Source organism: Ovis canadensis, chromosome 23 (assembly GCF_042477335.2).
Source record: "Ovis canadensis isolate MfBH-ARS-UI-01 breed Bighorn chromosome 23, ARS-UI_OviCan_v2, whole genome shotgun sequence".
NCBI lineage: Eukaryota > Metazoa > Chordata > Mammalia > Artiodactyla > Bovidae > Ovis > Ovis canadensis.
In genome coordinates this window covers 34,991,395-35,011,494 of record NC_091267.1, presented here as the reverse complement: position 1 = coordinate 35,011,494, position 20,100 = coordinate 34,991,395, and the positions used below count along the sequence as shown (strand labels likewise).

At 39.9% G+C, this 20,100-nt stretch overlaps 1 protein-coding gene across 4 annotated transcripts in view; it reads left to right on the top strand.

Annotated features, from left to right (window-relative positions):
• GALNT1 (polypeptide N-acetylgalactosaminyltransferase 1) overlaps positions 1 to 20,100 on the top strand; it is a 120,644-nt gene that overhangs the window by 92,511 nt on the left and 8,033 nt on the right. For all 4 annotated transcript variants that reach the window (XM_069568708.1, XM_069568710.1, XM_069568709.1 and 1 more), the window contains 6 exons: positions 3,210 to 3,380; positions 5,497 to 5,614; positions 7,040 to 7,220; positions 8,212 to 8,351; positions 19,129 to 19,227; positions 19,707 to 19,841. In XM_069568708.1, the coding sequence (XP_069424809.1) occupies positions 3,210 to 3,380; positions 5,497 to 5,614; positions 7,040 to 7,220; positions 8,212 to 8,351; positions 19,129 to 19,227; positions 19,707 to 19,841 (844 nt within the window). The remainder of the gene's footprint in view (positions 1 to 3,209; positions 3,381 to 5,496; positions 5,615 to 7,039; positions 7,221 to 8,211; positions 8,352 to 19,128; positions 19,228 to 19,706; positions 19,842 to 20,100) is intronic.

Genomic DNA, 20,100 nt, shown 5'->3' with positions numbered 1-20,100 from the left:
ACCTACATCTCTCCCCTTTCAAAGATGAATTGCCTGGGCAGTGAGAAGATACAGTAGCTTCAGGAAGGAGAACACTGCCTGAAAAAGACATAGGATATCTGTAAATTGTTTTCTGTATGTAACAAATGACTGATTCAGGAAGTGTTTTTTTGTGTAAAGACAGTCTGTAACCTTTATGAAGCAGGAGCCTAAACCCTTGGAGAAAGCAGTGTGAAATATGAAATATGAAAGAGAAATTGCCTGAAATAACAAACACAACAACTTCCAGTTGGGCCGTATGATAGATGAGGTATCCTGAACAACTTTTCCAACTGAAAAAGCTAAATTCTGGATAAATACAAAACACATTTTTAAGTGCATCACCAAGTTGGCACTAAAGTAAGAAATTTTGCAGCTCTCAGAACGAAGTACATACAAGTGAGTAGTCCAGACACTAAAGTCAGCTTTCACTTGTAGGGTTTCCTGCTGAACTTAGGGGATATGGATCTTCTACCTTAAAAGACAAACAGTTGGGAGGATAGGAGCCAAGGCCAGGGCCCTGCCTACAGTGTGAAGACAAATAGCAAATATCTGCATAAAGCTAGGCTTCTGTTGTCTGTACTTCTGGGTTAGAATGAGAAGTGAATTCTATCACACCAAAGGCAACCTGGCTGTTTCAACCTTGATATGGGGTGAAGGAGGGAAAACAGATCTCTCCTGAGAATTTGTAAGCAGGATACAGAAAAAGGGGATACCAGTTCAACTTGTTTTATGTGACTAGTATAACCTTGATAAGAAATCAGAAAAGAAGTACATGGAAAATTATTCAAACCCACTGGTGAACCTTAATACAAAAATCTCACACCATCAGCAAACTGAGTCCAGCTGGGATTTATTAACAGTGTATCAACATATATAAAAAACACAGGGTTCCCCAACTTCTAGGACCTAATGCCTGATGATCAGAGGTGGAGCTGATGTAATAATAATAGAAATAAAATGCACAATAAATGTAATGCACCTGAATCATCCCAGACCCACACTTCCCCCACTCCAGTTTAACGGAAAAACTGTCTTCCATGAAACCAGTCTCTGGTGCCAAAAAAGTGGGGGAACACTGATAACATATCAGTATATATGTATATATAACACATCATTACTACTTGGTTTAGTTTAATGTTACAAAACCAGTTCACAAAGTAGATGATGTTAACGTATTTCTGAAACTGATTAAAACACTGTCATTAAAACCCTATAATCACTTTAGTAGATACAGGAAAAAAAAATGTTCATTTATGATTAAAATGAGCATTGGTCTGTGATTTAAAATACTTAGTAAACTATTACAGAATGGAAATTTACAAATTTTAGAAAGGGTAGCTAAATACACACTTGTTAACTGGCAAACATAACAGAGAAATGTTGAAAGTGTTTTGCACAAGATAAGGATGCCCTGAATTATTTGTATTACTCAGTATTATTAGAAGCCTTAGATTTTGCAGTAATACAAGAAATAAAGGTGTAAGAATTGGAAAGGAAAAATAAAACGAGTGCTATCAATTGCAAATGATGTGTTTTTTACAGAGAAAAGTAATCTATACACAAAGTAGTAGAAATAATAAGAATTTAGCAGTGTTGCCAAATATAAAATCACCACAGAAAAGTCGGTTGCTTTCTCCATACCAGCAGGAGTAGTGAGGAAATATAATGTAAAAAGAAGAAATGATACCATTTATAATAGCAATGGAAATCATAGGCTGTGATTAGAAATATGTTTAACAAATGATGCATGAAATTGAAAATTGTTGAAATTCACTGGAAAATAATCTGAGCAGAGAGAAGGGTAATGTTAATGGATAGAAAAGTCAATATAAAAATGTCATTTTTCCTCACCTTGATCTATAAATCAATGTGTTTTTAATTGAAATCTCAGCAGAATTTTATTGGAGAAACTGGCTGATGCTGACATTTATATGGGAATAAATATTTTTTTTAAAACAGTAGCTAAAATACCCATGAAAAAGAAGAGTCAAGTACAACTGGGCCTGTCCTACTAGATATCAAGACTTATTTTAAAGCTATTTAATTGTGGCAGTGATGTGTTGATGCAGGGTTAGACTAGTGAAACAGAGCCAGTCCCTGTTCACGTGAAAACTTAAGACAGAGCTGGCCCTTATGGTTGCAGCAGACTGTGAGGTAAGGAGCACTAGGACAGTTGGTCTCCCATAAGGAAGATAAACGAAGTTGGGTACTTGCTGCATGAAAATCCAAAGGCAGTTTCATGAAGGCTAAAGACAAATGTGAAAGGCAAAAATACAATTCATTTTGAAGATAATATAGGAGAAGATGATTTGGGAGTAAGGAAAGATTTCTTAAATAAGACACCAGTCAGATGGGGAGGATACTCTAAAATGTGGCTCCCAAGGGCTCTGAGAGGGGCAGTGTTCCTTAGAAGGAGCTGTGGTCATGGGTGGTTTTTCAGGTTCATAAAAATTGCAATAACCAAAAGGAAAAAAATTTTAGTGTGTATGATTGGACAATTTATATGAAGAAATACAAACTGCAATAAAAAGTACTCATTCTCATAATTAGAAAATATAAATTTTTTTAAACCCAGAGATACTGTTTAACATTATTATAATTACACAGTTGCAAGAAAATAGCATCCAAAGTTGATGGCATTATAAGAAAGCTGTATATACATCTACATAAAACACTTTGGGAAAGCAGTAATGAGCAGTGCCACAAAAAATTCTTTCCTTTAATTTACTAGTCTTACTCCTAGAAGTTTACTCTTCAAGCAGAAGTGAAAATATATATATGAACATGACCCCTTAGTTTCTTAATAGCAAAAATCTATAAAAACACAAATGTCCAAAAGTCTATTTTTTAAGAAAGTTATTAGCTTAAAACTGTTAAATAGGTAGTCATTAAAAGTGTTATTTTTTAATACTGTAGAAATATTTGAAGTACTTTTCATGTGGCAAAAAATGTAAAAAGTCTGAATGGAAAAGAGGTGGAAGGTTATTTTCGATGGGTTATAAATAAATAGGATAAATGATGCTAGCTTAGCAGGATAGAGTGGGGGATTTTTTTTCACCATTGTCCTTAACATTATAGAATGCATTTTTATTTTAAAAACACTTAGTGTATACTTGTTATGTAGTTGTTATGACAGACCTCAAAAAGGAAAGTTTTCAAAGATTTTTCATCTGCTTTTATGATTCCAGGAAGACAGTGGTCTGTCCCATCATAGATGTGATCAGTGATGACACTTTCGAGTACATGGCAGGTTCTGACATGACCTACGGCGGGTTCAACTGGAAGCTCAACTTTCGCTGGTATCCTGTTCCCCAAAGAGAAATGGACAGAAGGAAAGGTGATCGGACTCTTCCTGTGAGGTAATTGATTCGTCAAACATTTTCCCCAAAGTGTTACTGGCGGGGGATTGTGAAGCTTCAGGAATCACGTTAGAAGGATTTTTAAATGTATTTTGAAATACATGAAGGATTTGTTCACCATATGTGAAGTTAAGAGCCATTTTTCATTTATTTGAAGTAATATCATTCTTTATTTGCAATAATGTCATTATTTCAAAGATGAGTTTCTTTTTTAAGTAAAAAAATAAGTTCAAATTTTTCATTTCTATAAATTAGTACCTGTGAGAAATGACAGTGAATGTGTTCTTTCATTTCTACATGAACAACAGTTTGTAAATCTGTAATTTATGCTTTAATTCAGTCACTAAGGATAATAATATTAAACTTAAACCACCCCTTCAGTAATTGTAAGTGCCAAGATGTGAAAATATTGCCTAAAACTGGGTAATAAAATGTAAGACTTTAAATTCAGACATCTACCATCTGACAAGGTTAGAAAAAACTTGTTTCAAGTATAAAAATAACTAGAATTGACAAAAGTATAAAAGGGATATCCATTAATATATTTCTGCTTTTTCTTTTGTTCTGTATTTGGTCCTATATAGATTTTTTTTTTTTTCTAGAAAGGGATAAAAAGCTTCATGCTATTGAGGATCTTTAGAGAGAGACCTTGAGCCTTCTGAGCCATCCTAGGATTTATTCTGGTTGCATCAGCCTGTTGCTTCTATAGTAACTGAGGCTTGCTTATTAGCCTTTTTAGCCTTCTCCTCTCCTAGGCTTCCCAGATCTGTCTGCCTTTGAATTGAGTCCAGTTCTGACAGTTGGAGAGAGCTTTCACTAGTTCTCTGCTCTTTGTCCCTAGCCAGCCCAAGTCCTCTCCTGCTTTCCCAGTAAAGAGACTTTTTCACTCTTTGGCTGGCAGTTCAAATCAGCATCTAAACCAAGGGTTGCTAAACATTTCATGGATGATAGACTTCTTTGAAAAATCAGATAAAAGCTAGGAGTCTTCCCTAAACTGGAGGGTAGGGCAGTAGTCCAGGATGCCTGTATAAATGCCTGTTTTACATGTATAAACAGATGGGTTTGCATTAACAGTTCTAGGAAAATTAGATGCCAGACCTAGGTCAGGAAACCCCTGCACTGAAGGATAATGCTGGGTGTCAGCCTATTTCCTTTGAGTCCTAAGGCTTTCTTATTCTTTTTTGTCTTCTAAAATCAAAGTAAGTCCTAACTTCTTGGTGGAAACAACTGTTTCTTCTATAAAAGCAAATGCTACCTCCCTCACCAGTGCATGGAATGAGTATGTTTTAGGGTTATGTAGGTGGCCAGTTCATCCTAAACTATTATCTACATGTGTCCTCTGTCCCTAGAATTTAATTACATTCTCCCTAGTTGGAACCCATTCTTCTCCCATACTCATTCTTCAAGTAAACCAGTACTAGGTATTCATTTATTTAAATCCTCCTTTGTTATCATTTCTCTGCTTAATTCAACCTATTCCCACCCACTCTGCATACCTGAGCCATGTTTTGTGGCAGAGAATTTACTGTACTTGGTCAGGATGATGATCCCCTTAGGAGGAATATATTGATTTATTCTGTACTTCATCTCCTTCCTTAAAGTTCAGGAAAAAGCTGCATTGTTTTCATCCTGTTTAATCATACATCTTTGCAGTGTTTGCCACCCTTTGAAACCTGGTATGCTAGAGCTGCTGACATGAGTCTGGTTGGTTAACATGATCAACTGCATTTTTAGTTGCTTGAAACTCTGGAGTGCATGACAGATGAAGAAGATTACAAGAAATAGCTTCAACTTAAGGAGTTCAGGGTGGAAGCTCAGTCAGGACCTGAGGATCAAGAACAGTACTGAAGACAGTAAGAGCCCTTGGGACCAGGCAGGGAAGGGGGTCCAGGCCGGAGCTGTGACAGCATGACTGGGGTGCGGATCTTATCTGGAAACCAAATAACTCAGCATAAAAACAAAGCTCTTGGGGCCTGTGAAGCTTTCTGAAGAGTGTGAGAATCAGCATTTATTCCATAGTTAAATAAACAGTTATAAAACTACTTTTAAAAACAAAAACTGATAGTAAACTTTAAATCGTTGCAATTAACAGTACAGTATTATGATTGAATTTCAGAACACCTACAATGGCTGGAGGCCTTTTTTCAATAGACAGAGATTACTTTCAGGAAATTGGAACATATGATGCTGGAATGGATATTTGGGGAGGAGAAAACCTAGAAATTTCCTTTAGGGTAAGTTCCCTTTGAAAAAAGTAACCTGTATAACCTCAAATATGAATATGCTTTGAATATTCGTGTTCTTTCTAAAGAAAAACTAAAAAGTGAATTTAATATGAGTTTGATCAGACTTCACAGCCTTCAGCCCATAAAAAGTTTGGTGATACTATTAAAGGTTCTTTCTGAAGTATTTTAAGCAAATAATTCAGTTATATTAGTAGTCCACTTGTAAAATTTACACAGGATTCCCCAGTTGTCTTTACTTCCAAGGAGATAATTCAGACTCTAAAGTAAATAAAAATAACATGTAGTTCATAAATGCTACTTTGTTCCTTAACTGCCAAAAACATAATTTTACCTTCTTTAATATGCTGTGTCCTTCTGGTTTGAGAATTGTTCTCTCTTATTTAAACCTGGCCACTTAACCAGCTTTCTGTTTTTCAATAAAAAGAAAAAGGCAAAAGAATTCTTAAATTATTCTAAATTAATTTAACCCAGTCAGCCTTAAGTCTTATGCATTTCATGTTCACAAAAATCAACTTACTTTTAGAATGATGTGTATTTCTGAAAATAATGAACTTTAGACACATGGCTTATTGGAAACCATAGTGAAGTTCACTGCATTCCTGGTGGATCACCTTGCTCTTTATGAGGAGAGGTTTGGACGCCAGAGCATCTTTGAGATCCTATTTGGCTGTATCATTTTATGATCCTGGGAAAACGTTAAAGTGGGCACACTGAGTATTTAACGAAGTCAAGACTTTTCAAAAAGCAATGTAATTGAAAATAGTCTACAGTTAATTAGACTTTTAACTTACAGGAAAATGTATTTTGGAAGGAGTAGAAGGATAACTGATTAAGGATGTGAAACCACACTTAAGGATCTTTCTTTTTACCCCTAGAGACTAGACTGTGCTCTCACTGGCCACTGAGTAATTCATGAGTAATCCACAGGTTGAGAGTCCTAGGTTCTGTTCAATGTTTAGGTTGTGACACAGGTTTGGAGAAGGACGAACAGATAGGGCCCTGGCTGAACTCTCCATGGTCAAAAGTTTTTTGACCATGAAGCATATTAATAAATACATTATACACACAACCCATAATGTAAACATTTCATCAAGTAACAAGTATGTCCTTGTTACTAAGTGCTGGTTGCAATTCATCAAATTTGAATTTTATGACCCTTTAAAGATTGATGGACTGCAGTTCGCAAAAAACACTGCTCTGGGCCTCAGGTCTTTCCTGAATTTAACCTTCACCTTCTGGTTTGATCAGAACCAGAAATTGAGGAAGCACTGACTCTGGGACCATGTAGCAGGAGCTCCACTGTACATACACCCGTGATTCTGTGAAATTCTAGCCATGAAATTCAGTAGATGTGAACAATTTTTTTTTTAAACTGTCGGTGTTTAAAACGGTCTTCTTTGCGGCTGTTTCCAGATTTGGCAGTGTGGGGGAACTTTGGAGATTGTTACTTGCTCACATGTTGGACACGTGTTTCGGAAAGCTACACCATACACGTTCCCAGGAGGCACAGGGCAGATTATCAATAAAAATAACAGACGACTTGCAGAAGTATGGATGGATGAATTCAAGAATTTCTTCTATATAATTTCTCCAGGTTAGCATTATTTTGCATTAGAAACACAAGACAAACTTTCTTGGTCTGATCCTAATGCATTCTGAGAAGAGGTAAGAAGGTGTGGAAAAGAAGCTTTGAGCAGAGTTGTTGTAAAGAATAAATGAAATTACATATGGTATAGAAAGTGCTTAGCAAAAGCCTGGTATAATATTTACATCACAGGAGACACAAGAGACACAGGTTCGATCCCTGCATCAGGAAGACCCCTTGGAGAAGGGAATGGCTACCCATTCAGTCTTCTTGCCTGGAGAATCCCATGAATAGGGGAACGTGGCGGGCTACAGTCCATAGGGTCACAAAGAATCAGACACAATTGAAGCGACATAGCACGCACAGGGGAACAATAATAATACATGATCCAGTATTGCAGAAATTACTGTTTTAGCCCAGGTACTTTCCATGTTTTTTTTTTTTTTAAACCTAACTGCAACATTTAACATTTACATGAAATGGTCAAGTATTTCAAGGCCAGTGCCCTGTATCATGCCTCCAGGAGCTTTTCTCTGCTGTTCAGAGTTTTGTGGCAGCAGCTGTTTCATCAACTATAAATCTGCCTGAATTATGATTCTGTACTCTTCAGTCACCACAAGACTGTCTGGGGTTGAGGGGGGTGGATGCACAATTTAGGGAGCCTGTGTGAGAAATACCTGACTGGAAACAATTGCTCTGTTTAACATCTGTTTCATATTTGGGCAAAATTGATCTTTGTCTTTGCCTTAGCAAATATTAAAGTTTTGTGATCCCATGTAACTTATATTTGTATGTATTGCTATGTAAACTGTTCTTATATGAATTTAATTTTTCTTTGGAAAACACATTATTTTCTTGTTTTATACCTTGGGAGGTAGATTTGTGATATACCACAAAAATGATATTGCTTTTCCTGTTTGGCTTGTTAGATGCAATATATAAATAGAAATGTATTACCTGATAGAACATTAATAATTCAGTGACTTATTTCTTTTACCAGGTGTTACAAAGGTAGATTATGGAGATATATCATCAAGACTTGGTCTAAGGCACAAACTCCAATGCAGACCATTCTCTTGGTACCTAGAGAATATTTATCCTGATTCTCAGATTCCACGTCACTATTTCTCTTTGGGAGAGGTAAAAAAAAAAATGTATTCTGTGTGGTTCTCACTGATTTGTAAAAAAAGGAATAGAGGTTAAACTTCTAACAAGGGAGTACCTGTATGTTAAAATTACTTAAACTCAAGTATGGGAAAGTCCTTGTTAGTTGATGCAGTCTGCCTCATAACTTGAAGTCTTATTAATTTATCCTGTTACATTTTATTAAAATAAGGCTCTACCTTTCACCTTTCACAGTTGGACTTTTGTTATGTTCGTGTCTTCAATAGACTTATTTTAGCAAACTGGTCCATTTAGTTGAAACCATATATTCCTGAAGGTGATATCCTAACATTAACTAGACTAAATCAAAGTTTGAGGAACTTCAAAGTAGAATTGTAAAGAACTGACAAGGAAACTTGTCAGTTTCCTTGAGTCTTTCCAGAAAGACTGTATAAGAAGAAGTTGTGTTTTTAATACCTGTTTATTTTCCTTTTGGAGCCCCAAATCTCCATTTGGGCTTGTGGGTTAGCATGCGTACTCTGATGACGACTTTAGTCTTTGCTTTTAGAATTCAGAAGCAAATCTTCTTGAAACCTGAAATAATTTATTTATTAATGCTTATAATTTGTCAGCACACTTAGCTGTGCTTTTGGAGTTTGGGTGCCCATAGTGGAGGGTCTGCTTTGAAGGAGGCTTGCCCTTGCACCTTCTGGGGTAACTGCTGGGCGGCCTCAGGGGAGCGTTTCCTGTGCCCTGTCTTCACCGTGTTCCTAGACTGTCAGCAGCCAGTCACTCTGCTCCCAGCCAACGCTGTGCCGTGTATAGGAAATCCAGACGGGTCCTTCCCTTAGTCCAAGGGTATGATCAAGTCAGGAGTCCCAGGAGTCTCCTGAGGCTGCCGTAGTAAAACACCACAAACTGAGTGGCACGGAACATGGGAATGGATTGTCTCGCAGCTCTAAGGACGAGAAATCCGAGATCAGAGTGTGGGCAGGCTTCTGAGGCCTGTGAGGAAGGCTCTCTCCCCTGCGTTGTTCTAGCTTCTGGTGGTTTGCTGCCAGTCTGTGGTATTCCATGGTGCGTGGAAGCATCACCCGGATTTCTGCCTTCGTCTTCCCATGGCGTTCTCCCGTGGGCACATCTGACTCCAAATCTTCCCCCTTTACTAAAGACACCAGTCACCCTGGATGGCCTACCCTAATGACCTCATTTCAGTTTGACTCCCTCTGTAAAGAACCTGTCTGCAAATGATGTCACATTCTGAGCGTAATGGGGGTTAGGACTCCAGCATGTGAATTTGAGGGGACACAGTTCAGTCTGTAACAGAGACTGAGCTAGGTGGGGCTGGATTGCAGTTGTGTGAAGACTTGGTTCACTTCCAGCTCAGGTATGCTCCTTAGGCCTGGTCTTTCAAAGTTTCTGAGTAATCGCACGGAGGGGTGTTTGTCTCCTCAGCCCTGACAGGTTTGCCTTTCTGAGGTTTCGACGTTAGTACTTGAGCCTCTCACCTTTTTCTGTGGGAGGACCAGCTGATATTTCTTCAAGTCTCTTTCTAGCAGGAACTTGTCTCCTAAGCACCAGGAGATGTGGGCGGTTTCTGTCTTAATCTATTGACGTACCATCGATTTACGATGTTGTGTTAGTCTCTACCGTACAGCAGAGTGATTCAGTGATACATGTATGTGCATATACATTATTTTTTATGTTCTTTTCCATTATGGTTTATCCAGGGTATTGAATGTATGTTCTCTGTGCTCTACAGTTGTTTATCCACTCTATACATAGTGGTTTGCATCTGCTAATCCCACGGTCCCAATCCATCCCTCTCCCACACCTTCCCCTCGGCAACCGCAGATCTGTTCTCTGTGACTGTGAGTCTGCTTATGCTGCATAGATAAATTCATTTGTGTCATATTGTAGATTCCACATGTAAGTGATACCATTTGGTGTTTGGCTTGATGGCCTCTGCACCCATCCATGCTGCTGCACATGGCATTATTTCATTCTTTTTATTCTATTGTATATATCTACCGCACCTTCTTTATCTGCTCATCTGTTGAAGGACATCTAGGTTGCTTCCAGGTCTTAGCTATTGTAAACAGTGCTGCAGTGAACACTGGGGTGCATGTTTTGAATTACAGTTTTCTCCAGATATATGACTAGTAGTGGAATTACAGGATCATATGGCAGCTCTGTTTTTAGTTTTTGAGGAATCTCCATACTGTTCGCCTTAGTAGTATACCAGTTTACATTCCCACCACCAGTGTAGTGAGGGGTCACTTTTCTCCACACCCTCTCCAGCACTTGTTATGACTTTTTAATGGTGGCTGGTCTGACCGGTGTGATGTAGTACCTAATTGTACTTTTGATTTACATTTCCCTAGTAATTAGTGATGTTGAGCATCTTTTCATGTGCCTCTTGGCCATCTGTGTGTCTTTGGAGAAATGTCTGTCTAGGTCTTCTGCACACTTTTTGATTGAGTCGTTAGTTTTTTGATAGTTGCATGAATTGTTTGTAAATTTTGGAGACTAAATCCTTTGTTGATGACATCATGTACAGATATTTTCTTCTATTCTGTGGATTGTCTTTTGTTTTGTTTATGGTTTCCTATCTTTAAGTAGGTAGTTGCATTAAAAAAATGCAGTTTGGGTGAAAGTGTGGAGTGGAGATCTAAATTTAGGGGTTGTCAGTGTATAGGTGGTTTTTAAAACCACAGAACTTGATGAGAGCACCTTGGGGTGAGTGAATGTAGCTGGACAAGAGGGAAGGAATGAGGAATAAGACATTAAAAAAACTCCAAATTTAGACATTATGAAGGTGAGAGGGAATCAGCTAAAAAGATTGAGAAGGAGCAGGCATTGAAATAGGAAGATACCCAGGAGAATGATGTGCCAGTAAGTGAAGGACGTGCTTTAAGAAAGAGGAAGAAATTGACTGTGTGGAGCGTTGCAGAGAAGGGAGGAAGAAGAGTCCTGAGGACTGGCCACTGGGTTGGTGAGGGAGATGTTGTCCGGAAGCTCCCTCTCAGTGTGTCAGGCGGGTTCCCCTGGAGATTGGGAAGGACAGGGTCTCTGATGGCTTCACAGGAGATTAGGGGAACAAGTAGAGATGAGAAGCGTGGACAAGAAATTGTGCTGTAAAGGTGAACAGAGAAGTGAGTGGTAGCTGGAGGGGTAAATGGGGTTAAAGAAGGGTTTCTCTATTTTTACCAAGATGAAATGGTGCTGATGGCAGTGATACAAAGGAGAAAATTTGAAGATGCTAGAAAAGAGCCACTGATGGCTGGAGTCCCATGGAGGGGGGTCTTGGTAAGTTCTGATGCACAAGTTGGGAGGTGGTGGGGGGAGAAGGCAGTCCTCCACTGCACCAGGAAGGAAGGAAGAGGAGTGGGCCCAAGTCAGGTGAACTGTGGGTTGAGGGCTGGAAGCTGGAACTTTGAGGTGGACGTGAGAGGAAGCTGTCTGGTGACTTGATTCTTCAGCTGAACACAAGATTGTGGGCTGAGAGTGAAGGGGGACTGTTGGTGATGGGGGGTTGGGTAAAGAGGGGAAGACATAAAATAGAAAAGGATTAATAGGATATGGTGGAGCAAATAGATCACAGGGGGAGCTGCAGGGTGGTGAGGAGCCGCCTGGTCACAGCTTCTCCAGAGCCAGGGCAAGCATGGATGCCCGTGTCCGTCCTTGGTAGTTACCGAGGCTGCTTCAGGGCTGAAGTGAGCTCCCTGCCTCTGAACTTTGTTGTGATTTAAGGAAGTCACCTCAAACACACGAGGGGTATGCGGAGTTCCTTGCCTCCTTAGTGAGTACCTGCGCCCTTTGCTGTAGCCTCATTCCAGTCAAGGAGGGCCCAGCGTGGGTGAGGCCATGGCAAGGCTGAGAGCAGTTGCTTATCTTTAAATGGGGCTTCCCAGGTGGCACTAGTGGTAAAGAACCCACCCACCAATGCAGGAGATGTAAGAGACGCTGGTTCCATCCCCGGGTGGGGAAGACCCCCCAGAGGAGGGCATGGCAGCCCACTCCAGTATTCTTGCCCAGAGAATCCCATGGACAGAGGAGCCTGGCAGGCTTCAGTCCATAAGGTGGCAAAGAGTCAGACATGACTGAAGGGACTTAGCACAGCACCTTTAGAATAAGGTTGAGGAGCCTTTTTTTTTTTTCTTTCGTTCGTTCGTTCTTTGAACCGACCCAATTTTGGACAACACTTAGGCATTGTTAGCTAGGTCAGAATATAGGCGTATTACAAAGAGCCACTTGTCTAACCCACAGTAGCTGATTGCCAAGGCAAGCTTGCCCTTTACCTGCCTCTTGCCAGCTGGCTTTGTGTATAAAGAACAGATTTTACCCTCTCTGTTCTGCTTGTTATTGCCTTAGTAACAGCTGGTTTTAAGCACTTATGCCCTTCATACCAGGCCACGCTGGTGTGAAGTGCTGGTGTGGGGACTGGGGTTGTTTATAAGCACCCACCACAGTGCAGCAGGGAGCTTGTGCTTGTGATCATAGCTCCTCCTGTGTGAGCTTTCCTTCCCCAGAGACTAGAACTTAGCCCATCAAGGATCACTTGTCGTCTTATAAGGGCCCAAGGAAACTTGAAGTCAAGGATTTTAGAGCAGAAAGAAATCAGAAGGTGTACATTTAGTGTGTCTGGGTTCATGAAATCCCACTCTGTAATTATAGCTCTGATAGGACCTGAAACTGAATAAATGTGTTTCACGGTGATATCTAATCATTGTTAATGCAGGAGTTGAACTGTCCAAACAATAGCCACAGAAAGCAAATAATCCAATCTTTTACAGTTTAAGCAGTGTTAAGGACTGACCATTTGCTTTTGTACCCTAAAATTTTCTGAGCATGAACTTCATGTCAAGCACCAGTCTGATGCTTTATGAATATTAACTCATTTTCCCAACACTTTGAGATACATATGCTATTATCCCCCACTTTACGAGTCAGTTAAGGCACAGAGAAGTGGTTTAATCAGCATGGCTCAGGTGCAGCCACAAAATGGAAGAGAGAGGGTTTGAACACAAGCAGTCTGGCATGAGAGCTTGTGCTCATAACCACTGGCAGTCATGCTGTTTCTCATGTCTAACCAGTGTTACTCATGACTCTCACGGGAGAGAGTGAAAAAGTAAGTCTAGATTCCTTAGTAGTAAATCCTAAAATACCTTTAATTACTTAACACTGTCCCCCCCTAATGAGGTGCCAGAATTCTGGGGGAGACTAGCAGAAACCAAGAAACTGAGGCTCTGATTTCTTGCCTGGTTTCATTCACATTCACAATCATCAACTTGTAAGGTGGAAAATAACATTTTAGTGACAGCTGTGTACACCTAAGCTAAGGAAGGAAAATGAGTAGCTATTGTGGGCCTACTGGGTGTCGGTTTCTTCTGGGTCTGTGTCTGTTACCTTGCTTACAGATGAGAAAATGAGATTTTACAGCAACTTCTCCTGCTGATATCTGATGTCTCTCAAGATGCCCATTAGAAAGGCAAGGGATAGGGGAGGAGAGGTGGATTTTATGGCCAAAAATATTTGGGAATTGCTGCTCTTGATATCTTGTATTCTTCTGTACCTTCAGTCCCCACCGTACGAAGAGTTTATTGAAAGGTTTTGAGAAGTTGTTCAGTAAAGAATATCTATTTAAATTTGTTAGTCCACCTCAGTCACTGTCCTGTCTGACTCTGCGACCCAAATGGACTGCAGCATGCCAGGCTTCCTTGTCCATCACCAACTCCCAGAGCTTAAACTCATGTCCATTGAGTTGGGGATGTTAATCTAGTATTTCCTAAACATACTTGATCACAAAATCCTTTGTTTAATGGCAGATACTGTTGTGCAAATCGTAGTTTTGGGAATCACTGTCTTAGAATACTGACCTGCCAAGGTCACATGGCTAGTAATGAGGCCCAGCCCTGCATGTCCCCCAACCCTAAGCTCTCACGCCTACCCATCTGCCTCCAGAAACGTTGAAACTGTGTCCATTGCCCCCGACCACATACTTCAGATATCATTATGATTTTAAGTGTCAAATTTTGAGTAAACAAGTCTGGTGCTTATTTCTATTCCAGTATGAACATTGAAATAAGTATATATCACCACCATTTCTACCTTCCATAGTTCGCTGGAAAGCAGGTGACTGGTTACATAGCCTTAAGGCTGTGTATAGAATTACAGTTTTTGAATCAAATCCCTTATGATTATACAGTGGAAGTGAGAAATAGATTTAAGGGCCTAGATCTGATAGATAGAGTGCCTGATGAACTATGGAATGAGGTTCGTGACACTGTACAGGAGACAGGGATCAAGACCATCCCCATGGAAAAGAAATGCAAGAAAGCAAAATGGCTGTCTGGGGAGTCCTTACAAATAGCTGTGAAAAGAAGAGAAGCGAAAAGCAAAGGAGAAAAGGAAAGATATAAGCATCTCAATGCAGAGTTCCAACGAATAGCAAGAAGAGATAAGAAAGCCTTCTTCAGCCATCAATGCAAAGAAATAGAAGAAAACAACAGAATGGGAAAGACTAGAGATCTCTTCAAGAAAATGAGAGATACCAAGGGAACATTTCATGCAAAGATGGGCTCGATAAAGGACAGAAATGGTATGGACCTAACAGAAGCAGAAGATATTAAGAAGAGGTGGCAAGAATACATGGAAGAACTGTACAAAAAAGATCTTCACGACCCAGATAATCATGATGGTGTGATCACTCATCTAGAGCCAGACATCTTGGAATGTGAAGTCAAGTGGGCCTTAGAAAACATCACTATGAACAAAGCTAGTGGAGGTGATGGAATTCCAGTTGAGCTATTTCAAATCCTGAAAGGTGATGCTGTGAAAGTGCTGCACTCAATATGCCAGCACATTTGGAAAACTCAGCAGTGGCCACAGGACTGGAAAAGGTCAGTTTTCATTCCAATCCCAAAGAAAGGCAATGCAAAAGAATGCTCAAACTACTGCACAATTGCACTCATCTCACATGCCTGTAATGTAATGCTCAAAATTCTCCAAGCCAGGCTTCAGCAATACGTGAACCATGATCTTCCTGATGTTCAAACTGGTTTTAGAAAAGGCAGAGGAACCAGAGATCAAATTGCCAACATCTGCTGGATCATCGAAAAAGCAAGAGAGTTCCAGAAAAACATCTATTTCTGCTTTATTGACTATGCCAAAGCCTTTGACTGTGTGGATCACAATAAACTGTGGAGAATTCTGAAAGAGATGGGAATACCAGACCACCTGACCTACCTCTTGAGAAATCTGTATGCAGGTCAGGAAGCAACAGTTAGAACTGGGCATGGAACAACAGACTGGTTCCAAATAGGAAAAGGAGTACGTCAAGGCTGTATATTGTCACCCTGCTTATTTAACTTCTATGCACAGTACATCATGAGAAACGCTGGACTGGAAGAAACAAGTTGGAATTAAGATTGCCGGGAGAGATATCAATAACCTCAGATATGCATATGACACCACCCTTATGGCAGCAAGTGAAGAGGAGCTAAAAAGCCTCTTGATGAAAGTGAAAGAGGAGAGTGAAAAAGTTGGCTTAAAGCTCAACATTCAGAAAATGAGGATCATGGCATCTGGTCCCATCACTTCATGGGAAATAGATGGGGAAACAGTAGAAACAGTGTCAGACTTTATTTTTTGGGGGCTCCAAAATCACTGCAGATGGTGACTGCAGCCATGAAATTAAAAGACACTTACTCCTTGGAAGGAAAGATACGACCAACGTAGACAGCATATTGAAAAGCAGAGACATTACTTGCCGACTAAGGTCCGTCTAGTGAAGGCTATGGTTTTTCCAGTGGTCATGTATGGATGTGAGAGTTGGACTGTGAAGAAAGCTGAGCACCAAAGAATTGATGCTTTTGAATTGTGGTGTTGGAGAAGACTCTTGAGAGTCCCTTGGACTGCAAGGAGACCCAACCAGTCCATTCTGGAGATCAGCCCTGGGATTTCTTTGGAAGGAATGATGCTAAAGCTGAAACTCCAGTACTTTGGCCACCTCATGTGAAGAGTTAACTCATTGGAAAAGACTCTGATGCTGGGAGGGATTGAGGGCAGGAGGAGAAGGGGACGACCGAGGATGAGATGGCTGGATGGCATCACTGACTCGATGGACGTGAGTCTGAGTGAACTCCGGGAGATGGTGTTGGACAGGGAGGCCTGGTGTGCTGTGATTCATGGGGTCGCAAAGGGTCGGACCCGACTGAGCGACTGAACTGAACTGAATCCAACACTTTAAAAATGTTTGTCCCTAATATTTTCTTCTTCCAAAGGCTCCAAAATCAACTCCCACCAAACCAGCCTATTAAATGATCTACTGCCTCCTGACATCATAAAGAATAGAACTGTTCCCAAAACTCACCCTTAGTCATCCTGGTTTTTCATGTCCTCAAAAAATCATCTCACACACTCCATAGGTGAGGTAGCCCACATGTATTCCTACTAAGGAAGAGGATATTCCCTGAAAAGTGTCTTCTCTAGCAATTAGCATATGGAAAAACTGCCTGGAAAGCAGCTCAGAGATGCCACTTACATGTTAAGCCAGACAGAATGCCCTCTGCCCAGGGACCGAGCATCCAGCTGCCCTTCTACAGAAGTGCTTTCTCACTGAGTGTGCGAGGCTTCCCCTGCACTTTTGTGGAGCAGTGCCATCAAGCCCCAGCAGAGAACTGACCACTCAGTCCCTGACCACCCATCTTAGTGGGGCCACTTCCTGCTGATCAGCGTTCATTGCCACCAAGACAGGTGTTGGGAAGCCATGTTTCCAGTCCTTGGAGAACTCTACTTCTCACATCTAGTTGTTAGTAGTATCCTCAAGGGATGGAGGCCCAGACCTCTTATGTCAGAAAACAATCCAGAATTGTTCTTAGAAATGGATAAAATAGTATACGGTGTCACAGGTAAAACTCATAGAACAAGGCCTAGTGCAGAGTAAGGGTGCTTTATTTGCTGTAATTGTTAGCGACATCAGTTACGGTAACAGAATCGCCAAAGTTGATATAATACAGTTACAGAGTGATAGGGAGTCCAGTCACACTTGAGAATTGTACTTTTTAAGTTTTGATTCATATTCAGTTTGGTAAAAGGTAAGTATTTAACCAAAAAGTCATCTCATGTGAGAGGGAGAAGCTGACAGTAACGTGTTGGTTCTTCCCTCATCATTTCTGTGACGTTTACCACCTGTCTTCAGAAACCTCTGTGTCTATATTTGGAAGAAAAAAATTGAAGAAAATGTAGGACTGGGGATTGGTAATTTTTTCAACAGTATAAGGAAATATGTATATGGATATATGAGATAACAGTATATGGATATATGAGATAAAGGCTCATCTTGTCAAAATTGGAACTAAATTTTTTGTCATATAAGAGAGCTGTGATCAAGTATTGACTGCCCACTGAGATGCAGAAAGATGTCTTTCATGCATATTTGTATCTAAGTATAAAACCTTTTATAAAATCTACTTATGAGGTAATAGGTTTCTGCTTTAAAATAATGGATAAAAAGATGGTGTATTATGCAGTAAAAGAATTCCTGGAGACTGATGTGGTATGTTATACCCAGGAGTCTCCTCAGAGTCAGGAGTGGCAGGGTTATGTCAGAATGTTCAGGTAAAGAAATGTTAGCATTAAAGACTTGGGAAATCCTGCATTTGCTTGAGCTGAATTTGAGGTTTTGATGGAATCGCCAAATGGAGGTGACTGGTGATAAGGCAGCAGTGCAGATTATTACTATTTCTGAGTATTACTATTACTCTGTGCTGGACTCCAGAGTAGGTACATGGATGCCCTGTCTCACCCAGCCTCAGCATAGAGCTGACTAGTCACTCTTAGGAAATTGTCCTCAGAGGGTCTGGATCATTTGGACTTAAACTGAGGCCCCTCTCTTAGGCCAAAGCCCCAGTTCTTATTCTGACCCTCTGGGACTAATAGTTATTCATACTTAGACTGTTTTATCTCTGTTGTATCTTATGAAAAAAAATGCATCTGGACTTGTTAGTGCCTTATTAAAATAGCAGAATAATATGTAGGCAGCACACGTTTATGGAAGTAAATGAGTTATTTGCGGTTTTAGCTTTACTGGCCTGTTATCCATCACACACAGCTTTCCATCTGCATAGCATATAGTTTGTCCCGCACTTCTCTTCTGGCTTACCTGCTAACGCTGAGAACAGGTTTGGGACTTTACAAATGTCTGTTAATTTGCCATATGCTTTTAAACTACAGTGGTTCAGAGAGAAACGAATATCAAGGAACAGTGCTTAAACTATTCTTCCTAATTCTGATGACTGATTCAGCTTTTTACAGTAATAGACAAATATCTAACAGAAGAGTGCGTAGGCTTCCCAGTCAAGCCAAGTTCTTGGTTCTTTGCTTAGAAAATACCCACCTTAAATCTCCTAAGAAGTCATCAAAGTAGTTAACAAAAGTACTGCCCCCTTATCATGGTGGCAAACAGTGTCCACAGGGAGTTGTTCAGTTGCTTTAAAATTATTAGGCAAGGTGGAGCTTACTGAGTTAAATACAAATTCCAGAAGAACAGCTTGGGATAAAAGAAAGAAATTAAAAACTTAAAGGATTTCTCCTTGAAACACAAAAATTATCATATAAATAGTTAAGAGCTTTTTAGACCACAGAATCCTAGGCCATGATGTTCCCCCCGCTCCCAACTCATAGACCTTGCCTCAGAAATTAAGGATTTAGTGGGAAGTTTGAATCAGTTTCAGTGTGTGTGTAGATCTGCATGTGTCTGTCTAGTGAACCTCTCTAACTCGTGGTGTTTTCATTATTCATTTTCCCCTAGATACGAAATGTGGAAACAAATCAGTGTCTAGATAACATGGCTAGAAAAGAGAATGAAAAAGTTGGAATTTTTAACTGTCACGGTATGGGAGGTAATCAGGTGAGTATTTTAGTAAAGCTTTAAAGGGATACTTTTTGGCTTTGTTTTAATCTTCCCTTTTTGTCTCATGATATCATTCAGGAAACATTTTCCTACTTCTAAAGAGCAAATAATAAAGACCTTTAGAAGAATGGAGCCTTCAATCTAATGACTGTTTTTAAAATGAAACATTTGTAAACGGCCCTTTGTGAGAACTATATTTACATTATTGTACATGAGATTTATTTTGCCCTTTTTAGTCAAATAGATGACAACCCTTGACAATAAACTCAGTGTATACAGAGAACTTAAGGTCATTTTTTCTTCTCCTCTGCAAAAATAGTGATGGCTTTTCTGAGTCATTTGTTCTCTATTATACTAATAAAAGTTCAGAAAGCATTTATTTTCAATACTTGTTTTTTTCCCTGCCAGATCCTTGGGTACATAAAACACTAACTTACTTTGCTGTTAAAACTTATATGTGCGTTTTTGTTTATCAGGTTTTCTCTTACACTGCCAACAAAGAAATTAGAACAGATGACCTTTGCTTGGATGTCTCCAAACTTAATGGCCCAGTCACAATGCTCAAATGCCACCACCTAAAAGGCAACCAGCTTTGGGAGTATGACCCGGTGGTAAGTTATATTCCAGTTGAAAATAGGAATAAAAGTGTGTGTCATAGGGTATACTATATAAACTACTTTACACCTAGAAGAATGAATTCTTATAGAGCCTGCATACTATAAATCAAATTGTTCTTATACTCCCAAAATTGACAGGAAACGCAATATAACTTAAAACACACATGTTGCAATCTGTCCAGTAATGAGTGTTGACTCCAGTCCTGGGTTCTTGGGTTACTACACACTCTCCCCTCTGTGTGTCCTCAAGCTC